Source organism: Hyla sarda, chromosome 2 (genome assembly GCF_029499605.1).
Source record: "Hyla sarda isolate aHylSar1 chromosome 2, aHylSar1.hap1, whole genome shotgun sequence".
NCBI lineage: Eukaryota > Metazoa > Chordata > Amphibia > Anura > Hylidae > Hyla > Hyla sarda.
Genome location: NC_079190.1, coordinates 372,022,971 through 372,044,862, shown reverse-complemented (window position 1 = coordinate 372,044,862; position 21,892 = coordinate 372,022,971). Strand labels below are relative to the sequence as shown.

The following is a 21,892-nucleotide window of genomic DNA, read 5'->3' as shown; positions in this document are numbered from 1 at the left end:
ATCCCGAACTCCTATCATGACCTCCTATCCTGACCTTCTATCCCAACCTCCTATCCTGTCCTCATATCTCGAAATCCTATCCCATCCTCCTATCTTGACCTCCTATCCCGTCCTTCTATCCCGACCTCCTATCCCGCCCTCATATTCCCCTCATATCTCAACCTCATATCCCATCCTCATATCCCGTCCTCATATCCCGACCTCCTATCCTGACCTCATTTCCCGTCCTCCCATCCAGTCCTAATATCCCAACCTCATATCCAGTCCTCACATTCCGTCTTCATATTCCGACCTCATATATCGTCCTTATATCCCATCCTCATATCCTGTCCTCAGGTGGGACTGATTTGTGATGAAGATATTGTAAGCTGAAAATAGAAGGAGACATGGCTTTTTGGGACTGGTCGGGATTTGCAAGCCAGACCAATGCACAAAAAGGGTAGATAATTAAAGGGGTGGGGCTTAAAATGTGGGCATTTCTTTGTGGGATGGGGTGTGGTTTGAAAGCCAGACTGACACACTCACCAGGAGATGCAGAGGGGAGCTTGTGGAATAAGGTACTGGAAGTCCCATATACTTGCATGGGACTTGAAACAAAAACCCATCTTTTATGTAAGGGTGTAAGTAAGGGTTAATTTAATTATCATATCTTTTTATTTGACATATAAGTAATATGTGTACCAGGTGTTATTGAAATATCTCCACCCATACGGAAGTTATGTGGGAACATACATTTCCCAATGATTTGCATGGGACTTTAAACAAAAACCCCGACCCTCACAAATGGGGGTAGTTGTGTGGTTAAATTAACTATCCTATATTTTCAGTGGACATATAAGTAACATATGACCAAGTATTATCAAAATATCTCCAGCCGTTTGGAAGTTATGCAGTAACATATATTTCCCATTGACCTGTATGGGACTTAAACATAAACCCCGCCCCTGGAAAATGGGGGTAAGTAATGGTTAAGTCACCTATCCTATGTTTGTTGTTGACATATAAGTAACATGTATGCCAAGTTTCATGTTAATATCTTTAGCCGTTTGGAAGTTTTTGTGGAACATACATACATACATACACACACACACACACACACACACACACACATTGAGTTTTATATATAGACAAGCTGGCGTTGCCCGTTTTTTCCTTCCTCATCTTTGTTGGGGAGGAAAATCAACAAAGGAGGAAGCTTTTGACTTCATATCCCATCCCCATATATTGTTGTCATATCCCAACCCCATATCCCGTCCTCATACCCCGACCTCCTATTCCGTCCTCCTATCCCATCCTCCTATCCTGACCTCCTATCCCATCCTCCTATCCCGACCTACTATCCCGACCTCCTATCCCGACCTCCTATCCCATCCTCCTATCCTGACCTCCTATCCCGACCTCCTATTCCAACCTCCTATCCCGTCCTCCTATGCCCTTCTCCTATCCCATCCTCATATCCCATCCTCCTATCCCGTCCTCCTATCCCGACCTCTTATCTCGACCTCCTATCTCGACCTCCTATGCCGTCCTCCTATCTCGACCTCCTATCCTGACCTTCTATCCTGACCTCCTATCCCAACCTCCTATCTCGACCTCCTATCTCGACCTCCTATCCTGACCTCCTATCCTGACCTCCTATCCCGACCTCCTATCTCGACCTCCTATCCCGTCCTCCTATCTCGACCTCCTTTCCCGACCATCCCATCCTCCTATCTTGTCCTTCTATCTCAACCTCCTATCTCGCCCTCCTATCCCGACCTCCTATCCCATCCTCCTATCCTGACCTTCTATCCCGACCTCCTATCCCGACCTCCTATCCCGTCCTCCTATGCAGTCCTCCTATGCCGTCCTCCTATCCCATCCTCATATCCCGTCCTCCTATCCCGATCTCCTATCTCGACCTCCTATCTCAACCTCATATCTCAACCTCCTATCCCGACCTCCTATGCCGACCTCCTATGCCGTCCTCCTATCCCATCCTCATATCCCGTCCTCCTATCCCATCCTCCTATCCCGACCTCCTATCTCTACCTCCTATCTCGACCTCCTATCTCGACCTTCTATCCCGACCTCATATCCCGACCTCCTATCTCGACCTCCTATGCCATCCTCCTATCTCGACCTCCTATGCCATCCTCCTATCTCGACCTCCTATCCCGACCTCCTATCCTGACCTCCTATCCCGACCTCCTATCTCGACCTCCTATACCGTCCTCCTATCTTGACCTCCTATCTCGACCTCCTATCCCGACCATCCCGTCCTCCTATCTCGACCTCCTATCTCGTCCTCCTATCTCGACCTCTTATCCCAACCTCTAATATGTGTACCAGGTATTGAAATATCTCCAGCCGTACAGAAGTTATGTGAAAACGTACATTTCCCATTGATTTGTATGGGACTTTAAACAAAAACCCAGACCCTCACAAATGGGGGTAGTTAAGGGTTAAATTAACTATCCTATATTTTAAGTGGACATATAAGTAACATGACCAAGTATTATCGAAATATCTCCAGCAGTTTGAAAGTTATGCAGTAACATATATTTCCCATAGACTTGTATAGCACTTTAAATACAGGTGAGTAAGGGTTAAATCACCTAAGGGTTAAATCACCTATCCTATGTTTGTTGTTGACATATAAGTAACATGTGTGCCAAGTTACATTTTAATATCTTCAGCCGTTTGGACGTGATGCTGGAACATACACACATACATACATACACACACACATTGAGTTTTATATATATACTAGCTGAATACCCGGCGTTGCCCGTTTTTTCCTTTCTAATCCTTGTTGGGGAGGAAAATAAACAAAGGAGGAAGCTTTTGACTTAACATCCCATCCACATATATTGTTGTCATATCCCAACCCCATATCCTGTCCCCATATCCCGACCTCCTATCCCGACCTCCTATCCTGACCTCCTATCCCGATCTCCTATCCCATCCACCTATCCCTCCTCATATATCCCCTCCTCCTATCCCGACCTCCTATCTCGACCTCCTATCCCAACCTCCTATCCCCTCCTCCTATCCCGACCTCCTATTCCATCCTCCTATCTTGACCTCCTATCCCGACCTCCTATCCCGTCCTTCTATCTCATCCTCCTATCTCGACCTCATATCTTGACCCCATTTGCCTTCCTCACATTCCGTCCTCATATCCCGTCCTCATATTCTGTCCTCCTATCCCGACCTCCTATCCCAATCTCCTATCCCGACCTCCTATCTCGACCTCCTATCCCGTCCTCCTATCTCGACCTCCTTTCCCGACCATCCCATCCTCCTATCTCGTCCTTCTATCTCAACCTCCTATCTCGTCCTCCTATCCCGACCTCCTATCCCATCCTCCTATCCCGACCTCCTATCCCGACCTCCTATCCCGTCCTCATATCCCCTCCTCCAATCCCGACCTCCTATCCTGTCCTCCTATCTCGACCTCTTATCCCGACCTCCTATCCCGACCTCCTTTCCCAACCTCCTATCCCAACCTCCCATCCCGGTCCTCCTATCCCGTCCTCCTATCCCATCCTCCTATCCCGTCCTCCTATCCCATCCTCATATCCCGACCTCCTATCCCAACTCGTTATATGTGTACCAGGTATTGAAATATCTCCAGCCGTATGGAAGTTATGTGGGAACACATATTTCCCATTGATTTGCATGGGACTTTAAACAAAAACCCCGACCAACACAAATGGGGGTAGTTAAGGGTTAAATTAACTATCCTATATTTTAAGTGGACATATAAGTAACATGTGGCCACGCATTATCGAAATATCTCCAGCCGTACGGAAGTTATGTTGGAACATATATTTCTCATTGAGTTGCATGGGACTTTAAACAAAAACCCTGACCCTCACAAATGGGGGTAGTTAAGGGTTAAATTAACTATCCTATATTTTAAGTGGACATATAAGTAACATGTGACCAAGCATTATCGAAATATCTCCAGCCGTTTGGAAGTAATGCAGTAACATATATTTCCCATAGACTTGTATGGGACTTTAAACATAAACCCCGACCCTGGCAAATGGATAGGAGGGTCGACCTCCTATCCCGACTTCCTATCCCGACCTCCTATCTTGTCCTTCTATCTTGTCCTTCTTTCCCGTCCTCATATCACGACCTCCTATCCCGACCTCCTATCCCGTCCCCCTATCCCGTCCTCATCTCCCGTCCTCCTATCTCGACCTCCTATCTCGACCTCCTATCCTGACCTCCTCTCCCGACCTCCTCTCCCGACCTCCTATCTCGACCTCCTATCCCGACCTCCTATCCCGACCTCCTATCCCGTCCTTCTATCTCATCCTCCTATCTCGACCTCATATCTTGACCCCATTTGCCTTCCTCACATTCCGTCCTCATATCCCGTCCTCATATTCTGTCCTCCTATCCCGACCTCCTATCCCAATCTCCTATCCCGACCTCCTATCTCGACCTCCTATCCCGTCCTCCTATCTCGACCTCCTTTCCCGACCATCCCATCCTCCTATCTCGTCCTTCTATCTCAACCTCCTATCTCGTCCTCCTATCCCGACCTCCTATCCCATCCTCCTATCCCGACCTCCTATCCCGACCTCCTATCCCGTCCTCATATCCCCTCCTCCAATCCCGACCTCCTATCCTGTCCTCCTATCTCGACCTCTTATCCCGACCTCCTATCCCGACCTCCTTTCCCAACCTCCTATCCCAACCTCCCATCCCGGTCCTCCTATCCCGTCCTCCTATCCCATCCTCCTATCCCGTCCTCCTATCCCATCCTCATATCCCGACCTCCTATCCCAACTCGTTATATGTGTACCAGGTATTGAAATATCTCCAGCCGTATGGAAGTTATGTGGGAACACATATTTCCCATTGATTTGCATGGGACTTTAAACAAAAACCCCGACCAACACAAATGGGGGTAGTTAAGGGTTAAATTAACTATCCTATATTTTAAGTGGACATATAAGTAACATGTGGCCATGCATTATCGAAATATCTCCAGCCGTACGGAAGTTATGTGGGAACATATATTTCTCATTGATTTGCATGGGACTTTAAACAAAAACCCTGACCCTCACAAATGGGGGTAGTTAAGGGTTAAATTAACTATCCTATATTTTAAGTGGACATATAAGTAACATGTGACCAAGCATTATCGAAATATCTCCAGCCGTTTGGAAGTAATGCAGTAACATATATTTCCCATAGACTTGTATGGGACTTTAAACATAAACCCCGACCCTGGCAAATGGATAGGAGGGTCGACCTCCTATCCCGACTTCCTATCCCGACCTCCTATCTTGTCCTTCTATCTTGTCCTTCTTTCCCGTCCTCATATCACGACCTCCTATCCCGACCTCCTATCCCGTCCCCCTATCCCGTCCTCATCTCCCGTCCTCCTATCTCGACCTCCTATCTCGACCTCCTATCCTGACCTCCTCTCCCGACCTCCTCTCCCGACCTCCTCTCCCGACCTCCTATCTCGACCTCCTATCCCGACCTCCTATCCCGTCCTCCTATCCCTTCCTCCTATCCCATCCTCATATCCTGTCCTCATATCCCAACCTCCTATCCCGACCCGTTATATGTGTACCAGGTATTGAAATATCTCCAGCCGTACAGAAGTTATGTGGGAACATATATTTCCCATTGATTTGCATGGGACTTTAAACAAAAACCCTGACCCTCACAAATGGGGGTAGTTAAGGGTTAAATTAACTATCCTATATTTTAAGTGGACATATAAGTAACATGTGACCAAGCATTATCGAAATATCTCCAGCCGTTTGGAAGTTATGCAGTAACATATATTTCCCATAGACTTGTATGGGACTTAACACATAAACCCCGCCCCTGGCAAATATATAGGAGTTGATTTAAAAGAAAAAAGGTTTTCACCGGAGTACCCCTTAAGCTTCTCTGCCTCTTTTATGTCTTGCAATTGCTATAAATTGTCGTACGATTTTAAATGATAAAAATTTCAGTAAAGTTTCTAATCTGCATAATAATTGTTTTCTTTTAAAAGATTACAGATGCTACATATAGGCGACATATACCAATGTTGTCCTGAACAACCTTTTTTACGAAATATTTTAGTTTAGATGTACAGACAACTTGTCTTGCACCTTCACGAGACTAACATAACCCATTCACAGTGTCACAGTGATATTTCAGTGTTGCTAGACATGAAAGATTTAGTCACATGCAAGCAAACAAGTGATAGGTGATCAAACAAACAGTCCAAGTAAACATACACCCTCCATCTGTATTCTGTTTTCGTCTATTTCCACTGTAAAATAAAATCATGTTCTCTACAAATATGCCAGGAAGATGCTGAGTGATGGACCCTGAAAGAATAATGCACAGCTACACTTCATCGGGGATAGATTTACATACTGGCTCAGTGGGTATGTAGGGGAAGGATGCCTGCATGAGGCAGAATATACATATGGAATACACAGGATATTTTTATATGTAATGGTGCTCACAGCCATGTGGAAGTGAGTAAATGACCCCCAGGGAGAGACAGGAAGGGAGAAGGTGTAAGAATCGTACCCGTATGTTTTGCTTCATTCTGTAAATGCATTTAAACAGTTTAAAGCCATACATGACCTAAGATGTTGATACAATTATTGTTTATTAGGTAAAATTTTACAAAGAACAATCATTTTGGCCAAAAGACAGAGCACTCTTATCATCTGGAAAGAGTCCAGCGGTGCTTGACATTTCTGGCAGATAATCGAAATGGAAGACGTTTTGTGTAAAAATGATCTTTCAGAAAATAACGTTCTTAGAACCTTCCCATAAAGAACATTCACACTCAACCCAAGGTCAATGATCATGTATGGCCAGAGTGAACAACTGTCACCGCCATTATGACTTTTATGTGTAGGGTTGTATCATTTACCAGGCAACCACTATCAACCTACTTCTATCTGATGTGTATGACCATCTTTGAGATGTAATAGATCTGCATTGTTCTGTAAATTGGGGATAGGTGAAATGTTGCATGTCTTCGGCCTTCACATGTGGTTCTCAAATTACTGGCAGCTGCTGTATAACAGTAGGATCCAGGATATACCATTAACAAGGTCAGTATGATAGTTGCCAGCAGGCTTACATTTACAAAAGTGCTGCTGAATCTGTTGGCGCAATATAAATACAATTATTATTATTATTTACACACAGCACTAGTGGACACAGCTGGCTCTTGCAATTCTGTTGCAGGGGGACCTAGACTTGCTGGTATAAAAAGTGACTAGTCTAGATGCAGTCCACAGTGAATCGCACTAGTGCTGCATGTACAGGAACCCTTAAAATGTTATCACAGACATTGGCTTCTGGGTCAGGATTATACAATAGGTAATATTAGTGATGGCAAGCACTATTCAGTTAGTTTTAGTTAAACAAAATGTCACTGCCATTGGCTCTAATCAATTACAAATTAAAAAGTTAAAGGTAAACTGTCATCAGGTCAGCCGATACTAATCTGCTTGTATTGGCTAATAACGCTTGTGGCAGTTAGCACAATAATGTTATTATAATCCTTTGCACCATTTTTCATAAGTCTTCATTAATATATATATATATATATATATATGTGGTGTCCCGGCACCGTATTTCATACTGTGCCTTGGTGGGGGGTCCCCAAAGTCAGAGTCCCTAGGACTGCGGGGGGTCCTCTTCCCTCGTTAGCCCCTAGTCACCCCTTACTAAGTTAATATTTATTAATATTGTCATTGCAAATATGTATAATTCATTACTCACTTGTTTAGCATCGCAGGACCTTAGGTCATGTGACCTGTCACTCAGAACTCTATGGTATGTTGAAGGACCTTAGGTGGTTCTTAAGTCACGTGTCCACCCACAATGCCGTGTAACGGTGAGTGACAGTTGTTATGGACCAATCCAAAACGGCCAGCCCCTGCCCATATAAGGGAGCTGCGGCCATTGATCGCTCTCTTGGGTTGCTGACTCTGAATGAGGTAGGACCTCCGCAACTTTCAAGTACATTTACCAGGCCAAAGCCTTGCGGCATCAGCCTAAATCACAGCAGTTATATATCTACAATTCTCCGCTACTCTCCGCAAGATCACTGGACCTAAACTCACCCCTAAATCCAGTGGATCTATGCAACAGAATCTTTCTCAAGCTAAACTGAGCTTATCTGATCCCAACCAACTGTCAATTGCTGCTCAACTACAAATAGACTTTGTTATCTGGACTGTTATTGATATTGCCTGTTACCGAAAATCTTCAGTAAAAGTTCCTGCAAGTTTTCAGTTCAACAGTGGTTGTGGACAATCTATTTATTACGCACTCACCTATCGCTCATGGGAAGGGTGGCGATAGGCCCAGCACCATTAAAGTATTTAACCCTCACCCTGGCATCACGAGTGACAAGGGTTAACAGCACCCTTTATTATTCAGAACAGCAACACCCCAACTACCCTACATACCCCCGAGGCGTACCACATATATATATATATATATATATATAAATATATATATATATATATATATATATATATATATATATATATATGCAAATGAGCATCCTTGGCGCACTGGGGGCATTTCCTAGGCCTAAGCTTAACATAATCCTAACCTTAACCATAACCCTAACCTTCTGTAACAATGCCTTTTCAGGAAAGGACATATATCAGGCTAAGATTTTATTTATTAAAAATGCATAAGTAATAGATTGTGGGAGTCAGATTGCTGATCTCCTGTATAAGGTCCCGGCTCTCCCCGGGAACGGCACGTCACGACCACCCCACAAAGCGCTGGCCGACAATCCCCCCTCCACATATCTCTATGGGACAGCTGTTTGGCCATCTTTGGCTCTCCCATAGAGAAATATAGAGGAGGCGTGTCGGCCGCTGCTTTGCGCAGGGCTCGTGACGTGCCACTCCCGGGGAGAGCCGGGGCCCTGTACAGGAGATTGCAGGGTGTTCCAGCAGTCAGACCCCCCACAATCTAAAAATGATTCCCTATCCTTTGAATAGGGGATGCTTTTTTTTTAGCATGATATATCTCCTTTAATATTGATGTTCTTCGCTGTAGTGATGTAAAAACCTGCAATAAGAATTTAGATGGACTGAATAGTGCAAAATATAATTTTATTTATTCCAGAAACATGACAACATCATACAAATACAAAGGATGAGCACAGTGAATGAAAACAGGGGCTCACGTAAAATGTTTTTCACCTTGTGATTATTTCACTATTTATTGTTGTATTATAGTGCTATCGAACACTCTTTATTTTCTAATGACCATATGGTGTGTGTGTAATGTAGCCTTGGCACACCATTTTTGTACTATGTATTGACTGATATTTGTATGAGGGGATGTTGCCCAAAACCACCACATGAGACCCCCACCCCCATCCACTTTTTTTTTTTTTTAGTCTCTGTGTTCATCCTTTTTGTTTTTAAAATGTTTTCTTCAGTTTCCAAATAAAAAACATAACAAGTATGTGAACCGGGACATTCCCGGTTAGAGACATGTGTGCTGACATAAAGCAAAATAAGAAAAAAACATCGAGCCAGAGGCCCAAGAATCAGCAAGAACAGGTATAAATGACAATCCCCATCCCTCCCCCAAACTTGGTCCTTAGGAGGTCCAATTATCCTCCGTTCCCACATCATCCAGTGAAGCACAATAACAGGGTGAGAGCACTAAAGTCAAAGTAAATAAAGTAAGAGGTATAAGTGCAGCCTACACAAAAAAATTCCCGTGCGTAACTGATCTACGCCAAAACCATGAATCTAACACATAAAAGACAGCCTACATAGATCATAGATATGAAAAAGATTTTTTATTGACATAAATGCATGAAATAGACAATACAAGAATAAAATCATGTAAAATGGTGCTGTGGTGGACACTGACAAGAATTGGGGCTGTGCACGCCAGTACTGAATAAGTAACAATAAACCTGCCTACAACTAGCAGCGTAAGTACAGTGCACTACTCTTTTAAGAGGAGAGATATAGCAGCAACACAAGTAAAGTGCATAAAAAGGGGGGCATGTACACCAACCTATAATTCACAGTAGTGTAGCAGCGGTATAATAAGGTGCATTGTACAAAGTGAGCAAGCTAATCAATTCAAGAGTAAACATAAGTAAAGAAGCATAACATGTAGACATATATACATATAGCGCACTGGTTACCAAAAGTGACAGCAAGTGCAGTGCGCAGGCCTCCAACACCCAAACGTTTTCGTTCCTAGGCTTCTTTATACCCTGACTCAAGGCCAAAGTCAGAAAAGAGGTTGAAAACCGCTTCAAGATCCCAAGTCAGGTTGGCAAGGAAAGATCCTCCGCACATGGGTGATCGAGCTCCTGCCCACTGATATACCTTCGAAGACCGGAGCAGTAGAAAAAACCCTTGACAGGGGTTCAATGGCCAAGTTAAAAACTAATGGCGATAAGGGGCAGCCTTGGCGAGTGCCCTTCTGGGGGGAGAAAGCAAAGGAAAGAAATCCAGGAGTGGATATCCTGGCCAGAGGGGAGTCATGGAGTGCACGGAGATAGGTCACAAAAAGGCCCGAGAACCCCATAGTGTGAAGCACCCTCCATAACAAATTCCATTTGACATTATCGAATGCCTTTTCGGCATCGATAGATAAAATAGCCGGATTTAAATGTAGGGACAGTCTAAGCTGGATCTCGTCTAAAACCGTAATCACCCTCCTGATATTCGCCCCCCGCCGAGCACCCCTTAACAAAGCCCACCTTCAAGGGAGAAATCAACTTGGGAAGAAACAAGCGATCAGCCAATATTTTAGACACCATCTTAAGGTCTACATTTATCAAAGAGATAGGGTAGTAGCCATCAGGTGTCCTTACCATATTTGGTAAAACCTTAATATAAGCTATGTTCATGGAGTCAGGAATGGGACTCTCCTGCAGGTAGGAATTAAAGAGACTCAACAGCGTTGGCAAAAGTTCCCCCTTGAGAAGTTTGTAGAAGCCCCCTTATTGGTCACCAAACCCTTGATAACCACATCAAGCTCTTCCCCTAAAATAGGGGAATTCAGGATCACCTGAGCGAGGGTTGGCAGATGCCAGCCAGTCCCGGGAAGGAGACCCCGAGGCGGTAGAGTCAGTATAAAGAGATTGAAAGTACGATTTCACTTGATGGTCCCTATTATGTGAGCCCGAAGGATCTCTGAGGACAGTAATATGCGCAAGTGGGAACGCACCTTTAGCAAAGCCGGCTAAAAGTCAGCCAGGTTTGTTGCCATAGCGGAACAAAGTAGCCTTGAACTGAGAGCGAGTCAAGTTGTCCCTCCTATCCATACAAGATTCATAATCGGCTTTGGCTACCGACCAAGCCGTCTTGGTCGCCTCTGAAGGTGTCGATGTGAAAGCAGTGTATGACTGTTGTAAAGTCTGGCCTAACGTATTAATCTGCCAGTACAGCTTCCTTTTACAAGTAGCAGTGTACCCCAAAATCCTCCCTTTCAGTACAGCTTTAGCAGTATCCCAGTATAGTTGCGGTGTGGAGGCATGAGCACGTTAGTTTGAGCATGAGCATGGGAATAGTGTCTGAATTCCTGCGCCTCAGGGTGCAAGACTTGCCACACATCCAGAAGGCCCCTCCGAGTCGCCCAATAAGAGTTTCTGGTCATAGCTCCGGGGCTGCAAGGCCAGTCTCCTATTACTCCGTCTATCCTCGTCAGCACACATGACTGCGTTGAAGTCCCCAGCTACCAAAGTCTGACCTCCCTGCCCAGTCAGTACACGCGAAGCCAAGTCAGTAAAAAATGAGCCATCTACATTAGAGCCATATGCATTAAATAACACTAAGTCATCCAAAGTAGTTTTAATATGGACACTACACAGTCTCCCCGCTGTATCTGTTTGTACTGTCAGTATTTCAAAGACAAAAGATTTGTGAAATAGGATCAGGACACCTGCCTTGGGGTCAACAGCCGAAGACCCGTACACCCAACCCACCCACCATTTCTTCATCCTAAAGAAAATCCGCAGTCTCCATGTGTGTCTCCTGTAAATATACCACATCAGGTGAAAGCCGTTTCAGATGGCGAAGGACTAGACAGCGTTTGCCGGGGGACCTCAGCCCCTTCACATTCCATGATACTATACGCATAATTGGGAAAAAAATGTTATAGTACATGGTGAGGATACAAGCAATAAGGAAAATGAACCCTATTAGAGCATTAGGACCAAAAACTACAAAAATCCCACAAAGAAAACTCCCCCCAACCCTTACAAAAATCCCACTAAGAACAAAACAATTAGGCAGGACCACAGGGACCACCACCCCCTCCCGCATAGTTGTAGCCTTAGGAACTTCCACACATCCCATGGTAAAGCCAGAATCCCAACCATCAGGAAACCTTTCATGCCAGTGAATGCAATATATGGAAACAGAAACATTATAAGAATACTTTCATCACGCTATCAGGTAGTTACATAGTCAGACAGAGACCCGTGGTGAAGAATGCATGCCCAAGACATCTGACTCCAAAGGTACAATAAAAAAAACCGGACTGGAAACATAAAATATAGTGTTTTTTTGTTGTTTTTGTTGTTGTATGTGTCTATATATAACATAGTAATAACACTCACCCCTCCCAACAAAAGTAGGCATATGACCGCTCTAGTTCCCTCACACAATCCCCCACCCCTTCTATAAATATAGACCCCTAGCTCTCCCCCCTCTAGCTAAGCCCAAACACCCAAAATACCCCCTCAGTCCTGAGTAACCAGATGTCCGGCAAACAGAAACCACAATAGTATAGAGAGTCAGAAGTCCATCAAGCAATGAAGGTAGCAGCTCATGATAGATGTTCCAGAGCCCCACGGGTTGGAGGCCTGAGACAGCGGCGGCTGGTCAGCGAGCAGAACCTTGTCGCGAGTAGATGGTAATGGCGGAGATCGGCCGCCATCTCTGCCCCGCGGAGGATGTCCCGAACCTCTATCCATGGGGACCCGGAGGGACCACAGTTTTTCCGATGCCACATCAGGTGAGCGATATGTAGCAATATAACCGTCGGGGTAGAAGTCCCTTAGAAGTGCAGACTACAGTAAGGCAAAATGGATCCCCTTCCTGTGTAGATCCGTGCATAGCGATGCAAACAGCTTACGTTTGCTGGTCACTTCTGCAGAAAAGTCCCCGAATAACAGGTAGCAGCCCTTAAAGAGGAGATCCTCTCGCCGTTGGCGGAATGCGTGCCACTTTATCCGTGAAGTCCAGGTATTTTACAATAACTTGCCTGGGTCAATTACGGGGTTCCAGTCCTGGATGAATGCCCTTATCCCCGTGTTGTCTCAAATCGGCACCCAATCTGTGGGCCTGCTCATTTTACAAGGTCGGGGAAGGCCGAGGGCCTTAGGAAGTAACACCGCACACATGTGGAGGAAATCTCTGCCCGGCACTGATTCAGGTAAGCCCTCGATTCTTAGATTGCTTCGTTGGGACCTGTTTTCAAGGTCTTTAACCTTGTCCCATAGCCTGCGGCATTCAGCTTCTAAGGAGACTACTTTGGAAGGGGTGACATTTGCCTTCTCCTCCGCAGCACCGGCCTTAGTCTCCACTTCAGTCAGTCGGGTGCAACCAAGTCATAGTCTGATGGAGCAGGAGAGGCGACCCTGCTAGACGCCGGGGACTCTGCCATATTGAATCCACTTCCTCTACGGGATAAGGAGCGGCCCGTGTGTTTCCTGCTGGATTTTTGGCCCATACGAAGCAGGTACCGGTCCATATAAGGTACACCCCACAGGCACACAAAATGGGGGTCAGGGGACCGGAGAATGCAAGTAAATTCGTCTGGAGTATTCACACGGGCAGGGAGCTCTTCCTCTGTGCATCTTTACAGCATGGTGCCAGAACCGGAAGTCCTGTGTTCATCCTTTTAATATATTTGTATGATGTTAGGGGTTACTTAATGTGTGGGACATATACACATCCCCTAAATGGGGTGGCACTTCAGCTTTTGCAAATTAGGTTGATTCCTGTAGTGACATAGCACAAGCAAGCACAGAAATTTTGCACTTGTCCAGCGCTGTGGGACAAGATTGTAACTGCATGAGATTTCCGTGTCATGTCACTGCATGGAAGAATATGAATATTAATGAAGATGCATCGTTAAAGAATGTATCGATGCACTTGGGGCCTCAGTAACGCCCCCAATGCACCGAAGATTTATGAAAAATGGTGCAACGGATGATAATAACAAAGGTACCATTGTGTTTAGAGCCAGAATGGCTTTTACCCAATACAGGAAGGTTAACACTACAATGCTATAAATAGGTAAAAATGTTCTAGAATAAAATCCTTGATTATTTGGTTCATTAGTAGTTCATTCTTTTCCTTGTTTGATTTCTAGTTACAATTATTAGACAATAGGCAGCAAAGTTATAAATAAAAATGCATTAAAGGAGAAGTCCCATGCCTAGAAGTACAGAAAAATGCATCCCTTATCTGCAGGATAGGGGATACGTTTTAGATCACATGGGGTCTAACTACTGTGGCACTCTTCGATCTTATGTATGGAGCCCCAGCTCTCCCACCGAGCGGTGCGTCACGATCCTTGCCTGAAGCAGGGGATGCCATGCCCCCTCCATATATTTCTATGGGAGAGCCGAAGATAGCCGAATCGCTATCTTCTAGGCATGGAACTTCTTCAATAAATTTACTTAGTCTTTTTGATAGAACAGTGATCTAAAACATTTGATTCCATTCCTTACCATCTAGTCCGGGCAAAACTGTCCTTCTCATAGCCAATACCAGGCCCAGTGGAGAACCAAACAGGAAAAAGTCTGACACTTCAAAGTCAAAACGGCCCAGATGTTCCTCACAGAGATTGGAGCTGACCATTCTGGGAAAGTCCACATCATCCTTCAGGACACTGGAATGGATGCTGGAAAAGGAAGAAAATGGTGAGACAAAAAATGTTTACCCCATAATTCAAGGGTGATTCAGATGTCCCAGTCAACTAGGAACTAGGAATGTACCTTTAGTAACACCTACACAATCCCCCTTAGGTGCAATATCTGGATATACACAAGAAAACCAGAAAGTATCAATTTTATTATCACATTATCACAAGTTTCCAAAAAGTAATAAAACTGTCAAAATGTCAGAAAACTAAGTAAAAAAATATAAATAAATACAAAAACACTTTGTGGATCTACATAAATAAGGAGATTTAGCATCATGCACTACAAATAACCAAAATAGACAGAGTAGCTAAACACTAACAACATACCCCTGGGAGGCCAAACAATAAAATAGGCATGAAACAGGGATGTCTTTTGCCCATCCAGCTTCTTCAGGAGGTACTTGGTATAGCTTCAGTTCTGAGCTAACATAACTATTTCATCGGACTAAAAAGAAATGTGTTAACCAGGAGTCCTATGTATAACTACTGTTAACATATGGTAACAAATGAAAAATGTATCTCTGCTGCATGGAGAACCCTATCTCTGCTCTATCTGTATCTGTTATTATTGTAATTGTTCCTGTAGCAGATGTATAATTTGTGATAGAAAGCCAGAAGAGCTTTAGGGGAATCTAGTTCCACTTTGATGCATAACAGACACCATCAGCAGAATACAGATGCCACTAGGATTTAACAGGATATACAACTCACAGAAGCTGACAGTGCTTATAGCAGCCTGGGACCGCAGTCCATTTGCAGAAAACAGGTAAGAGGTGTAACCTTATGTCCTGACACCAACATAGTAACATAGTTCATAAGGTTGAAAAAAGACTAGAGTCCACCAAGTTCAACCCATATCCCTAATTAGTCCCTACTGAGTTGATCCAGAGGAAGGCCTCATATTAGAGTAAAAAAATCCTTCCCAACTCCAAATATGGCAGTCAGAATAAATCCCTGGATCAACGTTCTGTCCCTATAAATCTAGTATCCATAACCTGCAATGTTATTATGCATCCAGACCTCTTTTGAACTCTTTTACAGAGTTCTCCATGACCACCTGCAGAGAATTCCATAGTCTCACTGCTCTTACAGTAAAGAACCCCCGTCTGTGCGGGTGTAGAAACCTTCTTTCCTCAAGATGTAGATGATGCCCAATTGTTATAGATACAGTCCTGGGTATAAATAGATCATGGGAGAGATCTCTGTACTGCCCCATGATATATTTATATATGGTTATTAGGTCTCCCCTGAGCCTTCTTTTTTCTAAACTAAAAAACCCTAATTCTGATAATCTTTCTGGGTACTGTAGGCCTCCCATTCCCAGTATTACTCTGGTTGCCCGTCTTTGAACCCTCTCCAGCTCCACTATATCTTTCTTGTACACTGGTGCCCAGTACTGTACACAGTATTCCATGAGTGGTCTGACTAGTGCTTTGTACAGTGGGAGAAATATTTCCTTGTTGTGGGCATCTATGCCCCTATTGATGCACCCCATGATTTTATTTGCCTTGGCAGCAGCTTCCCGACACTGGTCACTACTGCTAAATTTACTGTTAACTAAGACTCCCCAGTCCTTTTCCATGTCAGTCGTCCCAAGTGTTCTCCCATTTAATACATAATCCCAGACCGGATTTTTCTTCCCCCTGTTCCTTCCCCTACATTTATCAGTGTTGAACCTTATCTGCCACTTCTCAGCCCAAACCTCCAACCTATCCAGATCCATTTGTAACAGTGCCCTGTCCTCTATAGTGTTTACAACTTTACAGAGTTTAGTATCATCTGCAAAGATTGCTACTTTACTATTCAGCCCCTCTACAAGGTCATTAATAAATAAATTTAATAGAACAGGACACAAGACTGACCCCTGTGGTACCCCATTAGTAACAGTCACCCAATCAGAATAAGTACCATTGATATCCACCCTCTGTTTCCTATCACTAAGCCAGTTACTTACCCACTTACACACATTCTCCCCCAGCCCGAGCATTCTCATTTTATGCACCAATCTTTCATGTGGCACCGTATCAAATGCTTTGGGAAAATACAGATATATGACATCCAGCAATTCCCCCTGGTCCAGTCTGGAGCTCATCTCCTCATAAAAGATGATCAGGTTAGTTTGACAAGACCGATCCCTCATAAAGCCATGCTGATTTGGGGTCATAAATTTATTTTTTATCAAGATACTCCAAAATAGCATCCCTTAGAAAACCCTCAAACAATTTACATACAACGGAAGTTAAACTAACAGGTCTATTACTCCCGGGGTCACCTTTTGACCCCTTTTTAAATATTAGACAGGTGACCTGTACTGGGGAGTTTATCTTATCTCGCTGTATTTCACCTGGCATTTAATTTTCCTCGGTGAACACCAAATCTATAACACCAATCTTGTTCTATTTATATGTGATGGCGTTTCTCTTTGCAGATGGGCCTTTAGGTCCCTTATAGGACCAATTCTTGGGTGTGACTGCTACCTCTGTACTCCCTCTAGCTACTCCCCTGCAGGTAGAAAAAGTTTTCTGCTGATCTCTCTTGCAGCCCTTTTCTATCAGCCTGGCAGATTACAGTCAGAAATTCTCCTGCTTGTAAAGGGAATGAAACAGACATTAAAGGGGTGCTCCCCTGGAATTTTTTTTTTTAAATTAACTGGTGCCAGAAAGTTAAACTGATTTTTTAATTACTGCTATTTAGAAAGATTAGCCCTTCCAGTGCTTATCAGCTGTTGTATGCTCCACAGGAAGTTCTTTTCTTTTTGAATTTCCTTTCTGTCTGACCACAGTGCTCTCTGCTGACACCTCTGTCCATTTTAGGAACTGTGCAGAGCAGGATAGGTTTGCTATGGGGATTTTCTTCTGCTCTGGACAGTTCCTGAAATGGACAGAGGTGTCAGCAGAGAGCACTGTGGTCAGACAGAAAGGAAATTCAAAAAGAAAAGAACTTCCACTGGAACATACAGAAGCTGATAAGTAGTGGAAGGGTTAAGATTTTTAAATAGAAGTAATTTACAAATCTGTTAACTTTCTGGCACCAGTGGATTTTAAAAAAAAGGTTTTCCAGTGGAGTATCCCTTTAAAGGAAATCTGTCACCAGTGTCACCTGTACTAACCTGTCGGTACCAACAGATAGTGCTGGTGACACTGATGACAATGGTACTCACCTTGTCCCATTCTGTGTCGGGGATCTCCAGTAATCTTGCCCGTTTGCTCCAGCTATGGGCACCCAACTTGGGGCACGGGCAGAGCTTAGTGACGTCATCACTGCTGCGAGACCCAGCAGAGAGCAGCAGCGGCTGGGGCATTGGCAGAGCTTAGTGACATCACCGCTGCTGCTCCCTGTTTGGTCCCGCTACTAGAGAACAGCAGTGGTGCTGTCAATAAGCTCCGCCCATTCCTCAAGCCAGGTGCCTGGAGCTGGAGCTAACGGCCAAGATTACTGGAGATTCCCGCCACGGAATGGGAAAAGGTGAGTACCGGTGTCATCAGTGTCACCTGCACTACCTGTCGGTACCAACAGGTTATTGCAGGTGACACTGGTGACAGATTTCCTTTAAAGGGGTTGTCCGGCGATTTACTATTACAAGTGGGCAGGCTAAGCTGAAATCATTAAACAAAAAAAATGCAATAACCTGCTGCAATCCTTGGCCACTACCATACCAACGATGCCTGGTCCCTGCTGCTTAGAAATTCCTGGTGGCCTGTCTCAGTCAGTGATTGGAACTTATCTGTGTTAAGACAGAGACTACAATGTATTGAGCAGTGAGGACCAGGCTTCATTAAATCTGTAGTGGCAGGTTTGTGGCAAGCCTGCCTACTTTAAAAGTAAATACCTCCTTTAACATTATATCAGGAAATACATGAAACCCAATAACCTGATATAAATATAGCTCCATTTACTGTACTCTTCAGAATCAGCCAGCAGGACACAGACTATACTGTAATAACATGTATTTACCTGGACAGGAATGCATGGTGTTGTGTTATGGTATCACAGTCATAGGTAGAAGAATCACTCTGTTTCCTTTGTAATGGCGGCCTGGGTTCTGCATTATCCAAAACTCCGGAGATGTCAATATTGCTTTTGCTGAGCCGCTTAGTGCCTCTCAGGTTCTCGCTGCTTTCATTTGATAAAAAAGGATTATCCTTATAGAATGAGAGAAAAAAAAGGATTTTATTAATAGAATAGAGAGTATTTGTAAACTAAAGCAGCTATATGTTTAAATGTTATACTAAATTAATGCTTTAGATGTAAACCAGGGGTGGTGTAAAGACAGTCCACAGTAGTAACTATTAGAAGGAGGAGACTGTGCACTGAGATCACTATGCTGTCCCCTCCTACTATAATTATCCCCGCTGGCAACAGTGGTATAGGATCTCAGCTTTTCCTTTTGTTCAGCAAACCAGCTCTGATTTTAAAGAAATCAAATCAACTGGGATCAGAAAGTTTAATAGACTTAAATTATTTTCATCTGAAAATCTTAATCCTTCCAGTACTTATGAGCTGCTGTATGTTCCAGAGGAAGTTGTGTAGATCTTTACAGTCTGACCACAGTGCTTTCTGCTGACACCTCTGTCCCTGTCAGGAACTGTCCAGAGCAGGAGAAAATTCCCATAGCAAACCTTTCCTGCTCCGGACAGTTCCTGCCATGGACAGAGGTGACAGCAGTAAGCACTGTGGTCAGACTTGAAAGAAATACATAATGTCCTCTGGAGCATACAGCAGCTGATAAGTACTGGAAGGATCAAGAATTTTAAATAGAAATAATTTTTTGGTACCTGTTGATTTGAAAACTTTCTTTCAATTGGAGTTCCCCTTTAAAAACCGGCTTTCAGAAACTGGGCATAAGCTGCTGGGCCCCACTTCTGTGACTATGTGTTCTGAATGTAGTACAGTGATCCCTCGACTTATGATGGCCCCAACATATGATCATTTCAACATATGATGGCCTCTCAGAGCCCATCGTATGTTGAAGGCAGCCTCGACATATGATGCTGCTGTGTGTCGGGGCCATCGTACAAACAGCTATCTGACAGCGCTGACAACTTCAGCAACTGACAGATAGTTGTTTAATGTCCCCGTGTCCACCGTTCTGCCTCCTGTTACTCACATGCTGTCCTGCTAACTCACGCAGGCTTCCACTGTGAGCTCCGTGTAAGCCCCCCCCCCCCAGAGCAGCCATAGTCAATAGCCTGCAGCATTTTGCTGCAGGCATCCAATGAGCTGCTCCCCTTCCTTTCCTATAGAGCTGTAGTCGGCAGGATGGTAATGGAGGACATTCTGTCCCCCCCCTGAAGGTATTTAAAGAACTGTACAGTACTGTATGCAATGTCACACATCACATACAATACATATACACACTATACACCCCATACATCAATGTTTCCCTATCAGTGTGCCTCCAGCTGTTGCAAAACTATAACTCCCAGCATGCCCAGACAGTCAATGGCTGTACATGCATGCTAGGAGTAGTAGTTGTGCAACAGCTGGAGGCACCCTGGTTTGTTAAACACTCCCCATACACTCCACATACAATGGTCATCCCAGAACCAATTAGCAGTTTCCCATAGAGATATGTATTCAACATACAATGGTTCCGAGGCCCCAGAACCAATTACTATTTTTACATATGTACTCGACATATGATGGTTTCAACATATGATGGTTCTCCTGGAACCAATTAATATCATATGTTGAGGGACCACTGTATAATCCAACTGGATCTTGACTAGCTTCACTTATGGTATCACCCAACATGTATCAAAAAGTTATAAAGAATTTGGGTCCCCATACAGTCTTAAAGTGCCCATACACCAGATGGAGAGAGTTTGGCATGTTGTATTTTTCCTACCCAATCCTACTGTTTTAGGAGGGCTAAGCTGGCACCTGAGCTGTCTGACTGGGGCTTACATCTCCCCATAGAGTACACAAGAATGGTTAGCTGTGTTCCCGTGTTTGGGGAGGTCTAATGAGTTAACCTACGGTCGACGGTTATTAAAAATTTATGACACACTTTACACTTTCAGCAACAACTAGATTATAGCAGACTGTGTAGGGACACAGCCTATTAACAAGAGGAATGGTAATATTCAGTTATCAATTTACTCATATTTCCAGGAGGAATAACAGAGGAACAATGGCATGCCAAGTTCTAAGGAGAGATTCTGCATCATTGTTGCTCTGGGTCTCCTAGAGATAGTCTGTAAGCCCTGCTTCCCACACCCACACTCTGTATACACACTGTATACAAACTCATCCGTCAGAAATTGTCAGGAAGGAAAAGCTCTGAGTAGATGTAGGTTAAAGGGGTACTCCGGCCCTGAGACATCTTATCCCCTTTCCAAGGGATAGGAGATAAGATGTCTCACCGCCGCTGGGGACCCCCACAATCTTGTATTCGCCACACACCTGTTTGAGCTGCACGCCGCCGTGCCAGCTCACAAACAGCCAGGTGGAGACCACGGGGCCGGACTATCGGGACGTCACGACTCCGCCCCCATGTGACGTCACCCCCACCCTGCTATGCAAGTCTATGGGAGGGGGCGTGGTGGCCGTCACGCCCCCTCCCATAGACTTACATAGCGGGGGCGGGGTATCTTTTGGATAGGGGATAAGATGTCTCAGGGCTGGAGTAGCCCTTTAAGCAGGGCCTTTCTCTATGAATCCTGGTCTCTATCCCGCGATAGGTGAACATAAAAGACTCAACAGATCAGCTTACATATAAAATATGGTTTGTTCTACCAAAATCATTTTCCTAGGATGAATGTAGTTACCTAAGTAATAAAGCATGACTGAACTTCATATCTGTCATCATTCAGTGATATCAGGCACACAATTATGTTATTTATGAATTATGTTATGTACACGATTATGTTGTTTATGAATGTAGATTTGTACCATATGAGAGTTGTACTGTATTCAGGAAAATAACATCTCTTAGCTTTGATTCGACATCCAGCAGTCACACAATATTGCTGTCTGA

At 44.2% G+C, this 21,892-nt stretch overlaps 1 protein-coding gene across 4 annotated transcripts in view; it reads right to left on the bottom strand.

Moving 5' to 3' along the window:
- Positions 1-21,892, bottom strand: part of PITPNM3 (PITPNM family member 3) — a 735,635-nt gene that overhangs the window by 76,151 nt on the left and 637,592 nt on the right. For all 4 annotated transcript variants that reach the window (XM_056558420.1, XM_056558419.1, XM_056558421.1 and 1 more), the window contains 2 exons: positions 18,868-19,055; positions 14,720-14,892 (listed from right to left, as the gene is read on the bottom strand). In XM_056558420.1, the coding sequence (XP_056414395.1) occupies positions 14,720-14,892; positions 18,868-19,055 (361 nt within the window). The remainder of the gene's footprint in view (positions 1-14,719; positions 14,893-18,867; positions 19,056-21,892) is intronic.